The sequence below is a fragment of the Stigmatopora nigra genome, chromosome 11, assembly GCF_051989575.1.
Source record: "Stigmatopora nigra isolate UIUO_SnigA chromosome 11, RoL_Snig_1.1, whole genome shotgun sequence".
NCBI classification, from domain to species: Eukaryota; Metazoa; Chordata; class Actinopteri; order Syngnathiformes; family Syngnathidae; genus Stigmatopora; species Stigmatopora nigra.
Genome location: NC_135518.1, coordinates 2,283,408 through 2,304,738, shown reverse-complemented (window position 1 = coordinate 2,304,738; position 21,331 = coordinate 2,283,408). Strand labels below are relative to the sequence as shown.

The window sequence follows — 21,331 nt, the reverse complement described above, 5'->3', positions numbered from 1 at the left end:
CATGATAGACAGTAGTACACCACACAGGCATTTTGACACCAAAATAGCATTTTCTGGAAGACAATAAAAGTAAATTTGCTTTTTTTCTACAAAAATATCTTGAACTACAAAACTTCTATTTAAATGCTCATGTTTTCTCTTGAGGGTCAAAATAACTAAATATCAACAAAAACAGTGAACTCCATGTCACATTTTTCTGCACTGTCACACTAATGTGAGACTGTCTTTTTCCCCTTCTTTCAGAATCCTACGTGGCAGACTTTGATGGCAGAAGTTCCTTGCTCTATCGATTTAACCAAAAGTCAGTTTCCACCGTGAAAGATGTCATCTCCCTGCTGTTTAAGAGTCAGAGGGCCAACGGAGTTTTGCTGCACAGTGAGGGCCAAAAAGGCGACTACATTACTCTGGAGCTCCATCGAGGAAAATTAGACCTGTACATCAACTTAGGTGATACTTGTTTAGTTCAACACTTTAAGCTTAGATAAATATGTCATACTGTTTAATGTCCTAAGAAAATATATTTTAAAACCTCTTTACGTAATAAGGGCTGCATTAAGAATGATGAAGCACTTTAGTGTGGGCAATTGCCATTTAAAATTTACATAATTGTACAGCACAGTTTTGAGAAGATTGCTAACATAATAATACATTTTAACTCACAAATTTCACAATAATCCTCATGCAATTTTAACATTGACAGAATGACTACAAACACAGTTTTGGTTATTCCTAGAAAAAATATTTTTCCTATTTTATTTCAACTTCGGTGGTCAGGTAGTTTGTGTTTAGGACGTTGGCCTCACAGTTCCGAGCCCGAGGTTTGATATCAGGTTCAGAACCTTCCTATGTGGAGTTTGCTTGTTTTCCCATTGTGTGGGTTTTCTCTGGATACTCTGGGTTTCTCCCACAACCCAACAGCATGCAGGGTAGGCTGGTTGAACACTGATGAATGTGAGCGTGAATGGTTGTTAGTCTCCTTGTGCCCTACAGTGGGTGTCTCCTGCTTGAATTTGGCTTGAATACTGCACATGTCCAAAATGTTTTGCTACCTTTGGTACAAATTAAGGAGGTGGATAAGCCCTTCTGAAATGTAACCATTTTATGAGATTCTATGCTCTTGGATACCTCAAACTTTTAGTTGATTACTTTCTTCATACAAATTGGATTTCAAATATATATTTTTTTGTGGAGAGTAATGATCAGACAGTATTATTTATAATATTCGATGTGCAGACGGTTCTTATGCAATATAAATAGATGGAGCACGGTGATGCATTAAATTTCACTGCTCTAGCCAATATCATTTAAACATTAACGTTAAACCCTCCATCTAATTAGGAACCTACTAAATGCTAATCATCCTAAATGTTAATCACAAGTGAGTTCAATTTTTTTGTCCTTTTTTTCCAGAAGCAGTTCATTTGAAAATGTATGGATACTATAATTACTACAAACAGATATGGTACGTTAATGTTATCATATTTCATTTTTTATTTTTTTATCATTGGAGTTTAGCAATTGTTGTACGGAATGGCTCCAAGTTCTTCGAGTGCTTGGCTCGGATCAGTTTGCACTGTGTACATTGGCAAGTTTCGGTCTGTGGTGCTTCATTTGTTTGCAGTGCGCGTCTTGAGTGGTTGTGGGTTGGGCTGTGCTTTTCGGGCACTCTGGGGCTTGATTTGCCTGTGTCTTCTTTTTGATGGAGTTTCAGTGGTGGAACCACAGAATGGTTTCGGGTGATTTTGGTACTGAGGTTGCATTGGGCTCCACTGTATACATTTTACCGTTTTAGGGTATGGCTTTCGTCTGTTGTCGCTAAACGTCCAAGTTGTCGTGGCAAAATCGTGTGTTTCAGGCATTGAGTGATGTGATTTGGCCGAGTATTATATTTTTGATTAAGGCTCAACAGTTATTTCACAGGGGTTCCAAGTACTTCAGGTTCTTTAATCAAATCGATTTGCACTCTGCAATGGAGAGGTTTTCTAAAAGTTTTCTGCACTAATTTGAGTATTTCTGTATGGTTACGGCTCGTGGCAAAGCATCTTGGATGTTTACTTTACCCCAAGGAAACATCAACTATGTATTTTTTTTGTTTTCAATTTTCATTACCAAATGTTGTTGAAATATTGTAGCCATGGGAATTACAATCATGACATTTAAGCAGCGGGTTGTTTCACTAACTATTCTCTTTCACCTGTAAGCATTTGTGCTGTGCAAACCTAGGGTTTAGATTAAGTCCGACTGTTCATGAAAATATTGCAACCACTGTATTTTCCTGCATTTGTATTTGTAACAACAAAAAAGATGACTGAATCCAAGGCGCAGCTTAGTGTGTGCACAACACTTACAGTGTTGCTACACTCCTTTTCACCAGTAGATCTCTGCAAATTAATATTTACTATTTGTTGATTATTTTCTGTTGTGCGGTAAAAAAAGCAATCATTACTGGATGAATTACTAACTTACTTATGATATTGACCCTAATAATGTGCTTTTGATTCATATAGTATCCCAGAAATACCACGTGCGATGACTTTTCTTTAGATTTTGCCTTCAAAGTAAAACATTTGTACTCCCTATTAAAACCCCGAATATGGAGGTGGAAATTGTGAATCAGAGGGCGGCTTATACACGATAAATTGTAAACTTCAAGGATTTAAGGCAATTTTGAGGGTGCAGCTTTTGCGAGAAAATAATGTAGATGTCATAGCGGGAATATGGTTCCAGACGACTGTCGATTTGCCTTTAAGCAAGAGACTAACTTCCCTTCAGTTTGTCTTCCTGTACATGTCTATGTGTTGTGCAACACAAAATATACAGCCGAGCATTGAATTTGTTCTTGAGGCATTGTAATGAGTTTAATGAATTAAATTTACTTCAAAATTAATCAACATAATGTGCAATGGGCTGGCACACACTCTTGACTAAAGTCAACAGGACAAAATTGGATGTAAGTATTCCTTAGAAAGTATTTTCCTGACTTCGGACAGAGACAGTATTGTTGCATTCTAATTTGATCAGTCACACTTTTACAGGGTGTGATATCTTCTCTAATTAATTAATTTAACCATCCATTTATTTATTTTTTAATTTGTGTATTTTTCTTAGAGTAATCACCACAAACCACAGAATAAAGAAGGATGTCAGCGTGTCTGGGTGAGGGCTGCCAGGCATCTCGTCTTGTGCAGGGCCCTTTTGACAGTAGTCATTGCATCTTACATACGGCCAATGTTCCTTCTAAGCTGCGCAATTGCGCTCTACTCTCGTCTTCACTCCGCAGCAGCAATCATATGGCGCGCTGTAAATCAAATCCAAACTTTTTTTTTTTACACCTTTCCCCATGATAGCGCCGTTTACGCGGGTGCCAGTGGCAGTAGCTCTGTCCACTCTTATGTTTTTTGTGTTTTACAGCCCTTCTATCAAGCCGTGAAATCGGGTGAAGACTGTCTAAATCTACTGTGAGTGTGGTTTGTTTGTTTGTTTGTTTTGTTTTTGCACTACAAGCGCCTGAGGATTGCCCTCAGATAGCGCTAGAGCTGCCACTGGAACGCGGATTATTTCATCCGGGGGGTAGTCGGAGGTGAGGGGCAGTCAAATGTCTCCGGCTGGATGAAAAACGTAGGGTGCCACGGTCCTTGTTGGCAGCTCTGAGTGGTATTTGTTGGAATTCGCAGGCCGCAGCGAGCGGCCTCTCAGGAGACACCACGTGAAGGTTTCCAACTTTGTCTCCCGTGAGTGTGGTCCTGTGCGTGTGTGCGTGTCTGTGTCTAGTACATGTGATCGTTTGTCTTCAACCTACACAATGGACTGTAAATGGAAATCAGCCCTCGGCTACAATCTTAAATAAATAAATAAATAAATATATATATATATATATATATATATATATATATATATATATATATATATATATATATATATATATATATATATATATATATATATATATATATATATATATATATATATATATATATATATATATATATATATATATATATATATATATATATATATATATATATATATATATATATATATATATATATATATATATATATATATATATATATATATATATATATATATATATATATATATATATATATTAAAGTCTCGCTCATGAATCTAATTTTGAGAGCTGGTTTCAACAGTAAACTCTCTGTCACCATTAGACCGGTGACCAAAAGACCGGCGACCAAAAGACCGGCAACAAAAAGACCGTCGACAAAAAGACCGGCGACAAAAAGACCAGCAACCAAACGTCCGATCACGGTACTGATAGTTCCTGTAAAAAAGTTAATGTCAATACACATTTTTATAAGTTTAAGAGTGTTTTGAACAAATCTGCCAAATTTCATTAAAAACAAACCAAAAACTCTTGAGTAGATGTAGATTAATTAAATATATATATATATATATATATATATATATATATATATATATATATATATATATATATATATATATATATATATATATATATATATATATATATATATATATATATATATATATATATATATATATATATATATATATATATATATATATATATATATATATATATATATATATATATATATATATATATATATATAAAATATGTTCATTAATATGTGCTATCCCTTATTAAATAAATCCTATCAAAATCATGGAAACATATTGCATATAGATGGAAACTTGTTTGTTCATGTCTTTGTGGCCAAACTGTTTTTTTTAATTGTTTGTTAAAACGGTGGAATGTAGGATGGGCTAACTAGCTGGCCTTGCAATTGTTTATTTGCACCGCGAAATGTAAGATAGTTAACTAGCTGGCCTTGCAATTGTTGGTTCGTCTCACGAAATGTAACATAGGCTGGCTAACAGGGTTTGCAATTGTTTTCTTGTATTGTAGAATGTGGCCAACACGCTTTGGAACTGTTTGTCCGAATCGCGGAATATAAGATAGGCTGCGGCAGTTTGTGTGAGCTATAAAAATATCATGTTTGCATACAACTTAAACCTACAAATGTCTAACCATATTAGCCCAAAGTTTTGTTGACATAAACTCTGTCCTACATCACTGTCTTAGAAATATTACCCTGTGTTCTGAGAGAATTGCGAGGATGACAGACTGTGAGCGGTTCACAGCTGTTTGAGCATTCTCCCCCATCCTGCAGTCCGGTAATAAACATATTTCCTCTTTAAATTGATCTCACTCTTTCTTAACCTGCGCCTGAAGTTGTATTTTCAGATCCATCATACTTTGGTGCCGAAAACCGGAGACCCAACAGCCAACAATTGCCGGAGCGACGATGGAGCACGACGACAGCATCCTTCATTGAAAGAGTCAATGTACAGTTGCACTGTAAGAAGGTTCTCTCAGTTGGAACGTTTGAGGAGACAGGTGAGATAAACTTTCTGACGTAATAAAACGAAACACCAACCACTCCAATATTGATTGGAAAGATTATTGCTCAGCAAGCAATGCCATAAAACCATTGGAAACTCTTTTTATTGGTCGCTGTCTCCATATGCAAAAAAAAGGTGAAAGCGTGTCAATTGAGAGTAAACCTTCTTACAAAGGGTTAAAATAAATGACCAGAAAAAGAGAAGCTGCAGTGGAAGGCGGAAGGAGCCACTCAACATGAGAACGGCCTCTATGTAAACAAACCATGCGTCCCACGATCATTGTTTGAAGTAATTGCAAAATTGATCCATGGGAGTAGCCATGTCTCAACAGGGGGGATGATCAGTATTGTAAGACAAACAATGCATGTTCCCAGAGGTCACCAAACCTACTTTAAAAAAACATTTGCAGAAACTCTCACCTGCTGTAGACACAACTCTCAAGGCAATGAACGACGCAAGCGCCGAACAAGGCAGACAGGGACATATCCCTTCGAGGTTCCGAACATGGATTTAATCAAGCTGAACCACGGTGGCATATACAGGTACTGTCTGGTGGTCATTGACCAAGTGGGTTTAAATATGTCCGTCCAAGAAAACGAACGCCACGGCAGTCGAAAAAGCCATCAGCAAAAGGATCATTCCAAGCCATGGAATACCACGAGTCATTTGGTGTGATGGTGGTGCTCGCTTCAGGAGCCGCATGATCCAAGCCATGGGACGGCATCTTGGAATCGACCTGAGATAATATTGCGCCTGCCGCCCCCAAAGTCCTGGACTCATTGAAAGAACCAATGGAACAGTAAGACTCACTGTTGGTGGAGAAGACAGGCGAACCGATTCTCTCACTCAGTGGTTATGCAAAATGTTCCAAGAAAGAAATGGGATAAATGCAAATGATCTGTAGACATATTCTCGGTCTCCCACACAGGAGGTCCTGTCCCCAGGCGACCTGGTGCTCGTTAAGGTAATAAAAAGAAAGTGCTGGTCATCTCCATGTGAGGAGGGACCTCACCGTGTGATTTTGACCGCTAACTTCACCAACTTCGCCACCACCGTAAAAGCTGGTGAACGAGCTCACGACCATAATCCCGTGTGGGGCTCGAATGTGCCCCTCAAACACAAACACTGGTCAGTCTCCTCCAAAATCCTAATAGCTCTATTCCCCTGGGTGGGAGCGGTGAAGAACACCCTGCATCTGGAGATCATTGAGTGCAGGTTCCGGGCCTGTGTCGGCGCATCAGTCCAGTCCAGGTGATTTTGCAGGGCCGCCCTGCTCTTGCACAGCGTTGTGACCGGAGAGCCGGTTTCACAGCAGGGATGGCTTGACTGGTTCCTCTCAGGCTCATGGACACAGACACTTTTGAAAGCCCTAGTACCATTTGTAACTGTTATTGCTCTCGTGCTTGTTATCCTAATCTGTTGTTTACCCTACTTCGCAGCTTTGAACAAACGTACCATTAATGCCACAGTCGAACGTACCATGAATGTGTAAACTCAGCTAATGCAAACTTGTATACCCATGCAACAATCCATATCCCAATCTGACCCTGATGTTGTGCTACTGTCTGACACTGATTAATATGTCTTTCCTATTCTGAGACACCAGGTGATGGTCCAAACCGGGAGGTCAAGGGAGAAATTTGCGTGAGGGTTTTTTGCCCCTTTCTGGTCGGTCTAAACTCCAGTTTGAAGTGATTTGTGAAGAATTTCATTTAAAAGAAGCGCCGGTAACGAATGAAGTTTCAATATAAATAAATATATTATAGTCACCAAAGGAGGGAATTGTAGGATAGCGCTGCCAACTGGCTTAATAATTGTTTGTTCATGTCAAGCCATGTGGCCAATCTGGTTTTACAATTCTTTGTTAAGACAGTGGAATGTAGGATAGGCTAACTAGCTGGCCTTGCAATTGTTTGTTCGCCTCACGAAATGTAACATAGGTTGGCTAACAGGGTTTGCAATTGATTCCTTGTGTTGTAGAATGTGGCCAACTCGCTTTGGAACTTTGTTCGAATCGCGCAATATAAGATAAGCTGCGGCAGTTTGTTTGAGCTATAAAAATATTGTGTTTGCATACCATGTGTTCCTATATAAAGAAAGAATTGCGAGGACAACAGACTGTGAGCGGTTCACAGCTGTTTGAGCATTCTCCCCCATGCTGCAGTCCGGAAATAAACCTATTTCCTATTAAAATTGATCTCACTCTTTCTTAACCTGCTCCTGAAGTTGTATTTTCAGATCTATCAACTTGACTCTCTCAAGTGACACGTTCAGGAGAAAAGTCATTTGAACGAGAGTGACAGGTGAGAAGGACAGATATGTAAAGTAAGGTAAAATTTAAGTTGTATTTGTGCATATTCAGATGGCATTTATGAAGATGTTTTATTCATAGATATTTTTTCATACATTTTCTGACTCGCTTTATCCATTTTATCACTCGAGGGGGTGCTGGAGCCTATCCCTGCTGACTTTGGGCCAGAAGCCTATCCCTGCTGATTAGTGGCCAGCCGAACGCAGGGCACAAGGAGACGGACAGCCATGCACACTCAAAACCATAGCTAGGGGCATTTTTAGAATGTCCAATCAACCTACAATGCATCTTTTTGGGATGTGGGAGGAAAACATAGTACTCAGAGAAAACCCACGCAGGCCCAGGAAAAATATGCAAGCTCAACACAGGCGGATCGACCTGGATTTGAACCCAGGACCCCAGAGCTGTGAGGCCAACGCGCAAACCACTTATCCGCCGGGCCACCCAGTCATAGATATTGATCATTACATTTTATTATTACTAAATCATTTATGAGTAGTAGACATGCACCCCTGATCTGAAGATGGTGTTACAGCATTTGATGAGTGCCTGTGTCTCCTTGGTAATATATATATATATATATATATATATATATATATATATATATATATATATATATATATATATATATATATATATATATATATATATATATATATATATATATATATATATATATATATATATATATATATATATATATATATATATATATATATATATATATATATATATATATATATATATATATATATATATATATATATATATATATATATTCATACATATTACACATATTACATTATATGACCTGGGATTGAATCCCCCTACCCCAGGACTCTGAGGCCGACGTGCTATCCATTCGGCTACCAGCCCCCTTTATTTATTTGTTTATTGGTTTATATAATTAATTTTCCGGCATGTACATATTCATACTTTTATAGCATAGAGTGAACGCACTGTTCAACATACAAGAATTAAAATAAAGCAGTGAAACATGGACAAATATGTATCTCCATGTAAAGATCTCTGTACAAAAAGAAATGTAATCTCCATTAATACTAACATTAATGTTCCTCTATAATTTAATTTTTGAAAGGTAATTAAATCAATGGATCAAGCTTTTTGCTCCATGCATTTTCTAATTACTACATTGACCACCATGCAGTTCATTAGGCAATGGCATTACTGAGCCTGCTTTGCAGTCTTTCTATTTACCTAATATTAACCCCAAAACCCTGCTGTTTCCCTAGAGGACAGCCACCCGAGGATGAGCGCCCCCCGTGTTGCTGTCACGGTGGGCAGTCTTTTGGATGACCAGCATTGGCATGCTGTGCACATAGAGCGCTTCAACAAGCACGTCAACCTCACAGTGGACACCCACACGCACCACTTCGAAACCCAAGGGGAGGCTTACTCGCTGGAGGTGGACTATGAGGTGAGAAATTAACATCAAGTGGGCCGAATCAGTTTGTAAAATGTAATGCACTTGAGGCATTTATCTGGTAAGCAGCGCATTGGTAACACCCCGCATATGAGAAGTGATTGAAGTCTTCCCTCGCTAGCAATGCAGAGGAGAAAAATACAGCATTGAATATCAGAGGAAATGTATAAAGTATGGATTGAACACCCCCATGCTCCTTTTGCATTATGCATGTAGTCAAGTGCATATTCAGAATCCCTTTAAAGCCTTCTCCTTCTAAAAGTAGCCAGCTGGTCATATTGCTTTCAACTCGTACATCTACCATTAATCAGTGGGGTAAAGCTGATAAAAATCTCAACTGTTAAAAGGAGACGTTTCAACCCTGCATCCATGTAAAAACTGGTGGGCATAAGTAATGGCTCAATTCCTGAAAACCTCACCTTTTGATGACAACACACTCTATCCCATTAATAATCAAATGCTTCCCGGAAATCGTTCACCAAACTCTCAGGATTTTTTTTTGCCAAATCATCTAAGTGATTTTATCTTGCATTCCAAATTCTTAGAGTTATGAGATTGAATGGGATGAGGTGAGCATTCTCATTCAAATTCTTGCAGTATCTTGTTTCTTTTTGAAACAAAATCGTTTGAATAGTTGTATTAAGTTTCTTTTGTCTTTTTATTATTCCTTATGTTTTAATTTATTATTTTGGATTATTAAAAAAGACCCAACATCCATAGAAATTACATGACTTCCATTGAACTCTTCAACCCTGGCATGCCATCGTGTTAGAGTTTATGGCCTATTTACACAGAGATGATGTGACACCATTTGGCAATAATTGTTTTATGGGATGACCTTACATTTTCACACCTATGGTAAAACAGAAACCCAGATGGACGTTTTCAATTGCAGGGTCCAAAGTGAAACGATTCAGCTAAGGGTGCTTAATCCACAGCCAAATAGAGGGAAACTACAGCATACTTTCTTGTTAGCATAACATCCACACATGCCGCATGTTATTTTGGGCATGCGCAGTTGCCGTTAATAGCGTTCTGTATGTCCTGTCACATTTGTATGGACTTTTTTTGTATTTTATAAAATAACCTACATGTTGTCAGTGCAGAAACATTGAATGCATGAGAAAGTACTCAGCGTGCTCGATTCCCAACACTTGGTCCACACTTGTTTTTGCTGCTTAAGTTATGGTGTCGCGTGGGCTAACCCTGTTCTCTGGAGTTCTCCTCTACCCAGTTCATTTTCCATTTCCGCTGTGGTTTCACTCGCTGAATTTCCAAAGCCTTGTTAATGAAATGTCAACTTTTGAAAGTAAGGAGGGACAAAGTTTAATGAATAAACATGATGAGAAAAAAATAGAATATCTATAGAATCTTTAGTGGAACTTCCAGAAGCCTTGTCAAAAAATAGAGAAAAATCTTCATTTTATTGGTGCTGGTGTTTTTAACCCCTTTTCTGTCATTTTACACAAACAATCACTCTTTGAAACCAGGTCATGGTCACATGGTCCCTACTTGATGTTATATTGTGTGTGTTTTGTAGTCCAGTGCGTATTTCTAATTTTTCGTCCATACAAAAAGAAAACTGCCAACTTCCTACTTCAATAAGAAGGTAAGTTGTCGAGACAGCAACTTGATCTGAAATGGATGTTGCCTAGGATGTTTGGATTCCCGTATTTATTTCCCTCCCTCACCTGGCTGGATCAGATCATCTCTGCCTGTCCCTCACACCCGCGTACACTCAACTCCGGAGGCTAACAAGGCCACAAATCAAGATAAGAAAAACTTTGCCCGAGGACGCCCTTTCCCAGCTGCAGTTATGTTTTTCCCGCACCAACTGGGAACTTTTCAAACACCAAAACCTCCAGGACTACGCGGACACTGTACTTTCCTACATCAAAAACTGCACGAACAACGTCACTGTTAATAAACGGATACAGGTTTTTCCTAACCAAAAACCCTGGAAGACCTAGGAGACAGATCATCAAATGCCTTAAAACCGCCTTCGGGTGGGAGGACAAGGTACAATACAGCGCTGCCAGAGTAGAGCTGAAGAGAGGCATTAAAAAGTCCAAGGCAGCATTTACAAAGAAAATTGAGGAGCACTTCACAGGATATAACCCAAAGAAGATGTGGCAGGGAATATGACATGTTACCAATTCTGTTGACAATAATATGTCTGTTAACGCAGAAGCCTCACTAACTGAGGAACTGAACCGTTTCTTTGCCTGCTTTGAGACTGACAAATCAGACCCAATCTCAACACCCCCACCACCACCCTGCAGCAGTGCACTGAAGTTTCAGGAACATGAAATGAGACTGGTAATGCGATCTGTGAACATCAGGAAGGCTGCTGGCCTCGACAGAGTACCTTGGAAGGTGCTTATAGAGCAAACAGGATGCTATCGCCATTGCTCTACACAGCACTGAGCCACCTGGAGCACCATGGAAATTACGTAAGGATGTTTTTCATTGATTATAGCTCAGCCTTCAACACTATAATACCGGACATTCTGACTGACACACTCTCCGACTTTTGACTATCCTCTTCCATCTGCTGCTGGATAAAGAACTTCTTAACCTACCGACCACAAACTGTTAGACTTGGTCCCCACCTCTCTTCCTCCATTACACTGAGCACTGGCTCCCCTCAAGGCTGTGTACTGAGTCCTCTTCTGCACACTCATTACACATACGAGTGTACACCAACCCACCAGTCTAACTCCATCATCAAATTTGCCGATGACACCACAGTAGTGGGACTCATCTCAGAAGGGGATGAGTCGGGCTACAGAGATGAGGTCAAAAAACTGTCTTTGTGGTGCTCGGTGAACAATCTCACACTGAACACCACGAAAACTAAAGGAATAATCCTGGACTTTCGCAAACACAGGACAGATCTGGCCCCACTCCTCATGAATGGAATATGTGTAGAGGGTGTGTGGGTCCACGTCACGGATAAGCTCTCCTGGTCTACAAACACCACAGCAGTAGTTAAGTAGGCCCAGAAACGACTTCATTTCTTCAGGGTACTTGGACACTAAGCTTCTGGTAACCTTCTATAGAGCCACTGTGGAGAGCATCCTGGCATACTGCATTACAGTACTTTGGAAGCTCGGGAGCAGACAGAAAGGGCAGGCAAAGAGTGATTAACACTGCCCAGAAGATCGTCGACTGCTCTCTGCCCTCACTGAAGTTGGGCGGTGATCGGCCTCCTACTGGCTGACTGGAGGTAAGTGAGAGACACTGAGAGGTAAGTGATCCGCTCGAGGGGTGAAGCGATGTCACCCATCACGGCAGAATGCCAAATTACGAGTCTGAATTTGTCACTTACTTGTGTCTTTTGCCAGGCAAATGCATCTTATGGAAAAGCACTACCATTTTCGTCATACTCAGTTTCTTTTTTTGCTTCTGTCAAGTTCATGATGATGACAAAGTCTATGTCTGATTATTATTATTATTATTTGAGTGTAATGCGCACCCATAATTTGGGACTGAAAATTGGTATTATTTTTCACTTTTCTCAGATCACACAAAGGATTCCACCGGTATTGGTAACTGGCAATTGTTGAACACGTCACCATGACAAAACACTTATTCATAACATATGGTATGGAAACCTCGTAAAACCAACAAGTATGAACACAATTCTCAAATGGAAATTCCAAATATATATCCTCAATCTAATTGATCATCATAATTTATAATCATATTTAACATTTTGGTTCATTATCATATTCAGAAAACAATTGATCCCATTATTCTTGAGGAAGGATAATGCTTCCTGGGCGGACTTGAGTGTGCAGCAGCCCTGCAAGCGTTTCTCTGGAGAAACTTCTCTTTAATTTTACACTCCCCATAAACTTGACAAAAGCTATTTGGATAGGGCTGGCTTTTGTACAAAAAAAAAGGTAGGTGAAATCCCCTGGACCCTAGTACAACAGTCTCTCGCGCGCCATCGGGCAGACTAAGACAGGTTTTATGTCTCCCATTATACCATCTGTGGAGGGGACTTTTTCACCGGAGAAGGGGTTTTTCACCGGAGGAGAGGTTTTTCACCGGAGGAGGGGTTTTTCCCCGGAGGAGGGTTTTTTCCCCGGATTTGGTCATAAAAGTGCAGACCCCATGTAGAACACGCCCCCGATCATATACAGCGCTACCTCTACATACGAGCACATCTACATACGAGCACATCTACATACGAGCAGCTCGAGATACGAGTAAAATTTCAAGCAAATAATTATCTCTAGATAGGAGAAAAATTTAGAGTTGCTAGAAAGCCAGGTGGCCAAGAAATGAGAGGCTTTTTATCATTGTAGTGCACTTTTTTGCGCTACATATAGAACGATAGAAATCATTTATATATATATATATATATATATATATATATATATATATATATATATATATATATATATATATATATATATATATATATATATATATATATATATATATATATATATATATATATATATATATATATATATATATATATATATATATATATATATATATATATATATATATATATATATATATATATATATATATGTAGAGAGAGAGAGAGAGAGAGAGAGTTTCAGCATGAGTTTTCACATTTTTATGAACTCTATTTTTTTTTTAGTAGCAAGCTGAAGACATTTGCTTTTACTTGCGAGTTTTAGCATGGATTCTCAATTTTTTGGAAAAAAAAAATATGTATAAACTTTAAAAAATAATAAATAAAAAATAAATAAAAGATAAATAAATAATAAAATTAAAAAACTATAAACTATAAATAAAAATACAAAATAAGCCGCCTCCAAGGCCTTCTCTGCTGGCCACAATGTTTTTCTGAATCACAGACTTATGTTAATTGTTTTTTCCATGAATAGTATGAATACTTAATAATTCCAAATTTGACCGCTTCCTTTCATGGCTTTTTCCGTTGGTTGCACTGCTTCCAGATGTGTGTTTTCATATTTAAGCATCTGACCAATCACACTTCATTTGTTGCCAGGGTCAGAAATCTACCTTGAGGCTTTCACAGCCAGTTCTGCAGGCTCTGCTGCATAAAACAAGCAGCAATAAAACTGTTCTTTTAACCAATCAGAATTCGATTTGGCGACCCCAAAGTCTTTTCGCAGGCATAGGATACGTCATTGCCTTCTCGCAGGCGAAGGGATAGGTCATCGCTTTCGCCAACTATGATTGGCTAGTGATAGTGTGGCCTAGCCAGAGCTACCAAACTATCTGGAGCGGCTGCACAAGCAAATATATTGTTGTGTTGATTTAATAGCGGTTTTGTCAACCTGCGATGGCTGCAGGAGGAGAAGAAATTGAGTTGATTGCAGATTTACTGACTGTCAAAGCCATTTTTAAGACGGAATTTTTAAGAAAAAAAGCTGGACATCATTAAGAAAGGGTGGACAACGCCGAAGCAGTAAGCCTGTCACAACCGGGAACCAACATTTTCAGCACTAAATCGAATAAAAACGAATGAGAAATACGAAAAGAAATACGACGATCGGACAGGCTCGACTTTCAGTATTAGCTTCGATGGCGATAGAAAAGGAGAAATGAAAGGAGGACGGATATTGGGTAGAGGTAAAAAGGATTTATGGTCAGTAAAATATGGCTATAAACCTAAATAATATTTCAATTGTATGAGGTTTTTATAGCCATAAAATAGTTTTTGAGGGTTGGATTAATTTCCGACAGCTGAAGGCGTTACTAGGAAATTCACGGACCGCCAATGCTCCGTATACAAATTCGAAGTACACACATACAGTGAAGAACAGTGCATAATAACAAAGGTGAAAGTGGACACAGGTCATTTTATCGAAGAGCCTGACATCTGGTGGGAGGATTGATCTGCAGAAGCGTACCTCCTTGCATTTAGGGTGCAGCAGTCTATTGCTGAAAGAACTGTGGGTGGAAGGTGTTGTCTATGATGGACATTATGTTGGCCTGCATCCTCTCCGACTTCCTCGACAGAGTCCAGTAAACAGTACAGAACGGAGATGGCCTTCCAGCTTGTTCAGCCTGTTGCTGCCCCTCTCTTTGCTCCCTGATCCCCAACAGACCACTGCATGAAGAGAGCTGGTTTCAACAATACTTAGATATTAAACAGTACTTAGATAGTAAACAGTACTTAGATATTAAACAGTGCATAGATATTAAACAGTACTTAGATATTAAACAGTACTTAGATATTAAACAGTACTTAGTTATTAAACAGTACTTAGATATTAAACAGTACTTAGATATTAAACAGTACTTAGATATTAAACAGTACTTAGATATTAAACAGTACTTAGATATTAAACAGTACTTAGATATTAAACAGTACTTAGATATTAAACCGTACTTAGATATTAAACAGTACTTAGATATTAAACAGTACTAAGATATTAAACAGTACTTAAATATTAAACAGTACTTAGATATTAAAAAGTACTTAGATATTAAACAGTACTTAGATATTAAACAGTACTTAGATATTAAACAGTACTTAGATATTAAACAGTACAGTGTTCCCTCGGTTATCGCGGTTAATGGGGACTGGGACCACCCGTGATAAGTGAATTTCCGCTAAGTAGGGATTCCCCTTCAAAAATGCTAAATTTGAATTTAATTCCCAATTATTATTATTTTTTAAATTATTTTTTTTAATTTTTTTAAAAAACAATTTTTACCCCCTGTATACAGTACACCATATAGAATACGGGTATTGAGAGTGAAATTCATGTTATAACAAAAAAAACTGCAAAATATGTTGTTTCAATGTAATTGTATTTTTTTTTTCCAAAAAAATCCGCAAAGCTCTGAGTCCGCGGTAGCTGAACCGCGAAGTAGCGGGGGAACACTGTATTTAGATATTAAACAGTAGTTAGATTTTAAACAGTACTTAGATATTAAACAGTACTTAGATATTAAACAGTACTTAGATATTAAACAGTACTTAGATATTAAACAGTATTTAGATAGTAAACTTCTCTCTTAGCTATTGTTTCAAAGGTGTCTCTTCCAGTGAGTACGGGCTACCGCTTACTGCCCCAGGTGTGCCTTTCCCCTCCACATCTGCATGAACCACCACCGGGTATTTGTGACATCCAGCTGCTCATCTGGAAACTGCAATGTCTCTGGTCTGGATGGTTGGTTGTACAACAGGTGGTCTATGTGGACTGAGCGTCGGCTCACTCCATTCCCCACCATTTAGGTGACTGATCCAAGTCTCTTTCCCCCTGTTCCTCTTGTCCACCTCTGCTTTCGTCCACGGAAATTTCGGATCAGGACTGAGTCACCATTAGGCAGCTGTCTCAGCTCGGTTTTCTCATAGTAGTTGTTCTGCTTTTGTTATTTCGCTACCACCACTTTTCCGATCTGCTCCTCTCTCAACAAATACTGCTCTTGGAGCTTGTTGATCTACTCGGCCAGCTCGATGTTCTCCTGCTGCAAGCTGGCGTTCCTTTCGATTTGTTGCTCCATCTGAACCTCGATGTTGTAGAGCGTGGTCTGAATGTGGGATGCCACCTCTTTTCGCTCATTCTCCTCCAAACGGGTTCTCTGTAGGCCTTCGTCCTTGAGCGAGCGATTGTGCCTCTGCAGCTCCTTGCTGAGGCTCTCCAGCTTGTTTCGTGCCAGGAAGGCCTTGCTGTGTTCTCTCCTCAGGCTGTCCTTTTCCGCCACCACCTGTGTCTTCTTCTTCTGCAACACCCGCATTTCCTTCTGCCGGTTTTGATGCTCTTCCAGTAGGTTGGCGTACTTCTTGCACCGGGCTGTTTGCCTCTCTTCGGAATCTGAATTGTCACAGCCCCTTGCTGGTCTAACTGAGAAGATGTTTGCCCAGTCTAGTTTGACATTTTTGAGCCCCTTACGGCCAAAGAGGGTAGGTCTGTCAGCTCTTATGATTACCAGTGGTAGATCACCATTCTCATTTCTATATTCTACCTTAACGGTTACTTGTCCCATCAAAGGAATGTTTTCCCCGGAAAAGATCGCCAGCTGCACTTTACTTACTTTTAATAGTCGATCCGAGAGATGACTCCTATATATTCTTTCAGAAACAAGTGTTACCGCAGCTCCAGTGTCAAGTTGCATTTCTAGAGGAGTTCCTTCCAATTTTAACTGTACTGTCACTTCCTTCTTCAAACTTCCAACTGTATTTGCGGGATACACGGCATTCAAGGAATATGACCCAAACAATTCATCATCCACATTTTCTGTTGTCTCACTTATATCTTCAGTCACATACCATGTGTCTCCTTGCCTATATTTTGTTTTACACATCCTTGCAATATGCCCTACCTTGGAACACTTGTAGCATGTCTCCGTTTTAAATCGGCATACTTCAGCTTCATGATTGCTACTGCCACATCGGTAACAGGGTTGGTATTTTTTTTGCTCTCTGTGGTCTGAAATTTACACTTGGGGTTTTACCCTTCCATCTGCTGGTGGGGGTTGGTTGGTATTTCCCTGCACTTTTGCTCGTTTTCTCCTTGTCGATCATATTCACTGTGGCAGGTCCTTCCATATTGCTGGCGAACTCCAATGTATTGCTTGATGCCATTTCCATCGATAGCGACGGTTCACATGTTTTTTTTAAATGTCTCATCTTGCTCTGCAAGTAAACTTCTCTGAATAGCCTCCACTCTCAATCCACTAACGAATCTGTCTCTCAGTGAGTCATCTAAATGAGTACCAAATTCACAGTGGGTGGACAACTGCTTTAATGCAACAACATAATCTGACACAGACTCCTTTTCCTTCTGAGTCCTTTTTTTTGAATTTGAATCGCTCCACGATCACCTGCGGTTTTGGTTTGTAATTTGCTGCTAATTTTACGCGTAATACCTCATATGAGAGGCTCCCTGGCTTCTCTGGAATGCATAGGTCCTTAAGCAGACCGTCAGCTTTGGCACCTATTACCGCCAGGAAACTGTTGGCTTGCTTACCGTCCTCCACTTCGTTTACAATCATCCATTGCTCAAATCTCTCCACGTAGGACTCAAAGTCTTCTTGACCTTCTTTGTATTTGCCGAGATTTCCAAAGAACCGAGCCATGGTGCCCCGCCGACGTTATCTTGACAACTCTTGCTAATGCTAATGTGCAAAGTCCAGTTACTCCCGTGTAACGCCTTAGTTTCCTCGTACCGAAACTGGTAAACCCTACCGGCTTGAAAGGGATCCAATCCTCATCGCCACTGTAATAACTTTGCAGTATAGATGACGGAGCCAACTTGCATGCGTGCCGGAGGCTGGTTTATTGACACTCACAGATAGGCTTTTAACACATCAACATCCGGGTCACTCGGTAATGTGTAATTCACATCAGGTGGTGATGGTTAAGCCCACCGTTATAGTATAAATATATTACACCAGCGAACAAACATCCGGCCACGGTTGTCAGAGAACCTCTGGAAGTGACAGGTGTCTGTGTTGTGTTGTAAATCTGCATTGCCAGCTATTGCATGACATTTATACGATATCGTTTTAACATGCAATTGTGGTGACGTTCGAAAGGAGAATGTCGTCCTGTAAACGCAAATTTGTAATAGTTTTTTGTCCATTGGTTAAGTGAATGTCTCCATGTAAACATGCCCTTAGCAGCACTGCTTGAACCATTGTGCCAACTGTGTTTCTCTATTTTCCAAATTTTTGCATTCATTTTCTCCAGTATTCAATGCAAAAGTCACTTGGTTGCTGCACTGATGTCTTAAATTAGCTTTGAATGATTTTTTGTCAAAGGTGAGCTTCGGGGGAATCCCGCTTCCTGGAAAACCTGGCACCTTCCTCCGGAAGAACTTCCAAGGATGCATGGAGAACCTTTACTACAATGGAATTAATATCATAGACCTGGCTAAACGGCAAAAACCACAGATACACCGTGTGGTGAGTTCCAGATGTCTGTATATTGTTGTTTTGCTAAACATAGTGCAGAGCTGCCAACTACCCCGGAATTTCCGGAGTTTACCCTGAAATGCTACAAAAACTCCGGGACTCCGGAGAATCTCCCTCCAGAAATCCTAAAAAGATGCCACTTAAAGTTTTTTGAAGTAACCATTTCGGAAACATTCCAAATATCCAATTTAAGTGCCACGAAAATCACACCTTCGCTATGGCTTCCGCCATCTTGATTCAACTGCACTGTAAACTAGAAGAATTCCGTAACACAAGTGTATTGTGAATTATTCCAGTTACAAGTTTGGACGAATGTTTCATCAAATGCGAGTTCAGCGTGGCAATGGATTCGGAATCGATTGCATAGGTAGTGTTAGGTTCATTAATAAATATACTGTAATATAATTATAAAACAATACAAGGAGACATCTATTAATTTGTACATTAATTAATTTCACATCTCTGCTTGTAACTTGCAAGAGAGTATCCATTCTGACATTGTCCTCGTCACAATTTATTTTCGGCAAGCAGCAATTTCTCCTGCCCATTTAAGGCCTCAAAGCAAAACAATTACAATGTTATTGATTAATCCAATTGCGTAAGCACAAACAACATCTGCAATAATCATCGCATATCAGGTATTCATTAATAATAATTAAGGTTGGAACTCAAAAACAACTCCATTGGAAATTAAACAAACAAGCCTCTATTTGGCAAAACAATTTCCATAATCAAGCGAAACGAGCGTCACAATTTAAAACAATATGCGAGTAACCCCAGGGTTGGTTGATAGCCATCACGCTCAATCAGCAACAATTTAAGCGTCCTTCACAGGTCTGCATTACGAACTTGCATCTGGGTAAAGGTTCACTAATATCTTCCAGTGATCAGTCCTCGGAACGAGTACTCGGTGAAATGTTAAGTCTCTGTCATGGAGAGTGACCTTGAGCTTGCCCCAGTCCCAAATTGAAGAAACTCTTCAAAGAACAAAAAAATAATTAATTGCGCACATATATAATAGTATTACAGAATAACCCCAACAGGGAGCCTCTATGGCTTTAATATTTTCGTTTTTGTTTTTTTCATGGGGGAAGTAAGTATTTTTAAGCCTGGCTAAACCACCAGTCTTTTGTTTTGAAACAAATCCTATCATTTGTCCTTCTAAAGGAAGTAGGCGTACACAGCACTGGTGCTTCTTGTCAAAAGGCCTCTTCGGAACAAATGCAAAATGGAACGCAAATTGGAGGAAACTTATAAGAAATCCAGACACTCGCAGAATTTTATTGGTTCTCATTTGACAAAATATCACATGATGATGACGTCTCCAAAAGGACCGACATTTGCACCTCTCACAACATCCATGTGCGACTTCAGTGTGACACATGGTGGAATTAATGACTGGGATATTTCAATTAATGTAAAATTATGATAATAAAAGTTAGATTTTAATTGTCCTAAAAAAATTTTTTTACATTTTATATGAATTTTGCGTGAATCGCATTAACACCGGAAATCGGACAGGGGTACTCCTGAAATGGGGTCGACGGAAGTTGGCAGCTCTGCCATATATATATATATATATATATATATACACATACATACACACACAGTCGTACCTCTATTTAAGAAATTAATTAATTAATTAATTACCGAACTTTTTTGTAACCTGTAAAATTGTGTATGTAGAGCAGTACTTATATGTAAATTCTCTAATTTGGTCCAGGCTCCTCACACAACTGCCAAATAAACCCTTTAAAATCAGTCAGTGTCCCAATTTTTTGTATGTTAGTTGTAAGAAACACACAAAACTGAGAGAAAATTATAAGAAAATATTTATTAATGTCTTAAAATTAATATAATGGACAAAAAAAGTGGTGAAAGCGGTGAAAGTGTGCCCTGTGCCGCTGAAACAGTTCCCTTCGCGGCCGTTATAATGAGAAAGGTAATAAATATTTTCATTATGCTGAACTTTTTCAATAGTTTGCAAAAACAAAATAATTCAATTACCGTATTTTGCTGTTTAATATAACCCCCCTTTTAAAATAGTCGAGTATATTAAACAGCAAGGGTATATTAAATGGCGCACAAACAGGAAGGTACGATCCACTATGTACTCTTTATGCTGTGACGGGGTGCATCAACGTTTTACAGACTGTTATCACAATTAAAAATATTGGTCGATATCAATACTACTACTACTATGATAACTATCACATCTTTTTCTTTCAAATTTCAAACATCTTCGAATGAGTAAATAAATTACTTTCCTTGTTATTCAATTATAAAAGTAACTAAGTCAT

The 21,331-nt window shown here is 38.9% G+C and overlaps 1 protein-coding gene across 2 annotated transcripts in view; it reads left to right on the top strand.

Moving 5' to 3' along the window:
- The window catches only part of LOC144203873 (contactin-associated protein-like 5), a 152,283-nt gene that overhangs the window by 49,992 nt on the left and 80,960 nt on the right, over positions 1–21,331 (top strand). For both annotated transcript variants that reach the window (XM_077727429.1, XM_077727428.1), the window contains exons 5-7: positions 244–447; positions 8,959–9,143; positions 18,879–19,022. In XM_077727429.1, the coding sequence (XP_077583555.1) occupies positions 244–447; positions 8,959–9,143; positions 18,879–19,022 (533 nt within the window). The remainder of the gene's footprint in view (positions 1–243; positions 448–8,958; positions 9,144–18,878; positions 19,023–21,331) is intronic.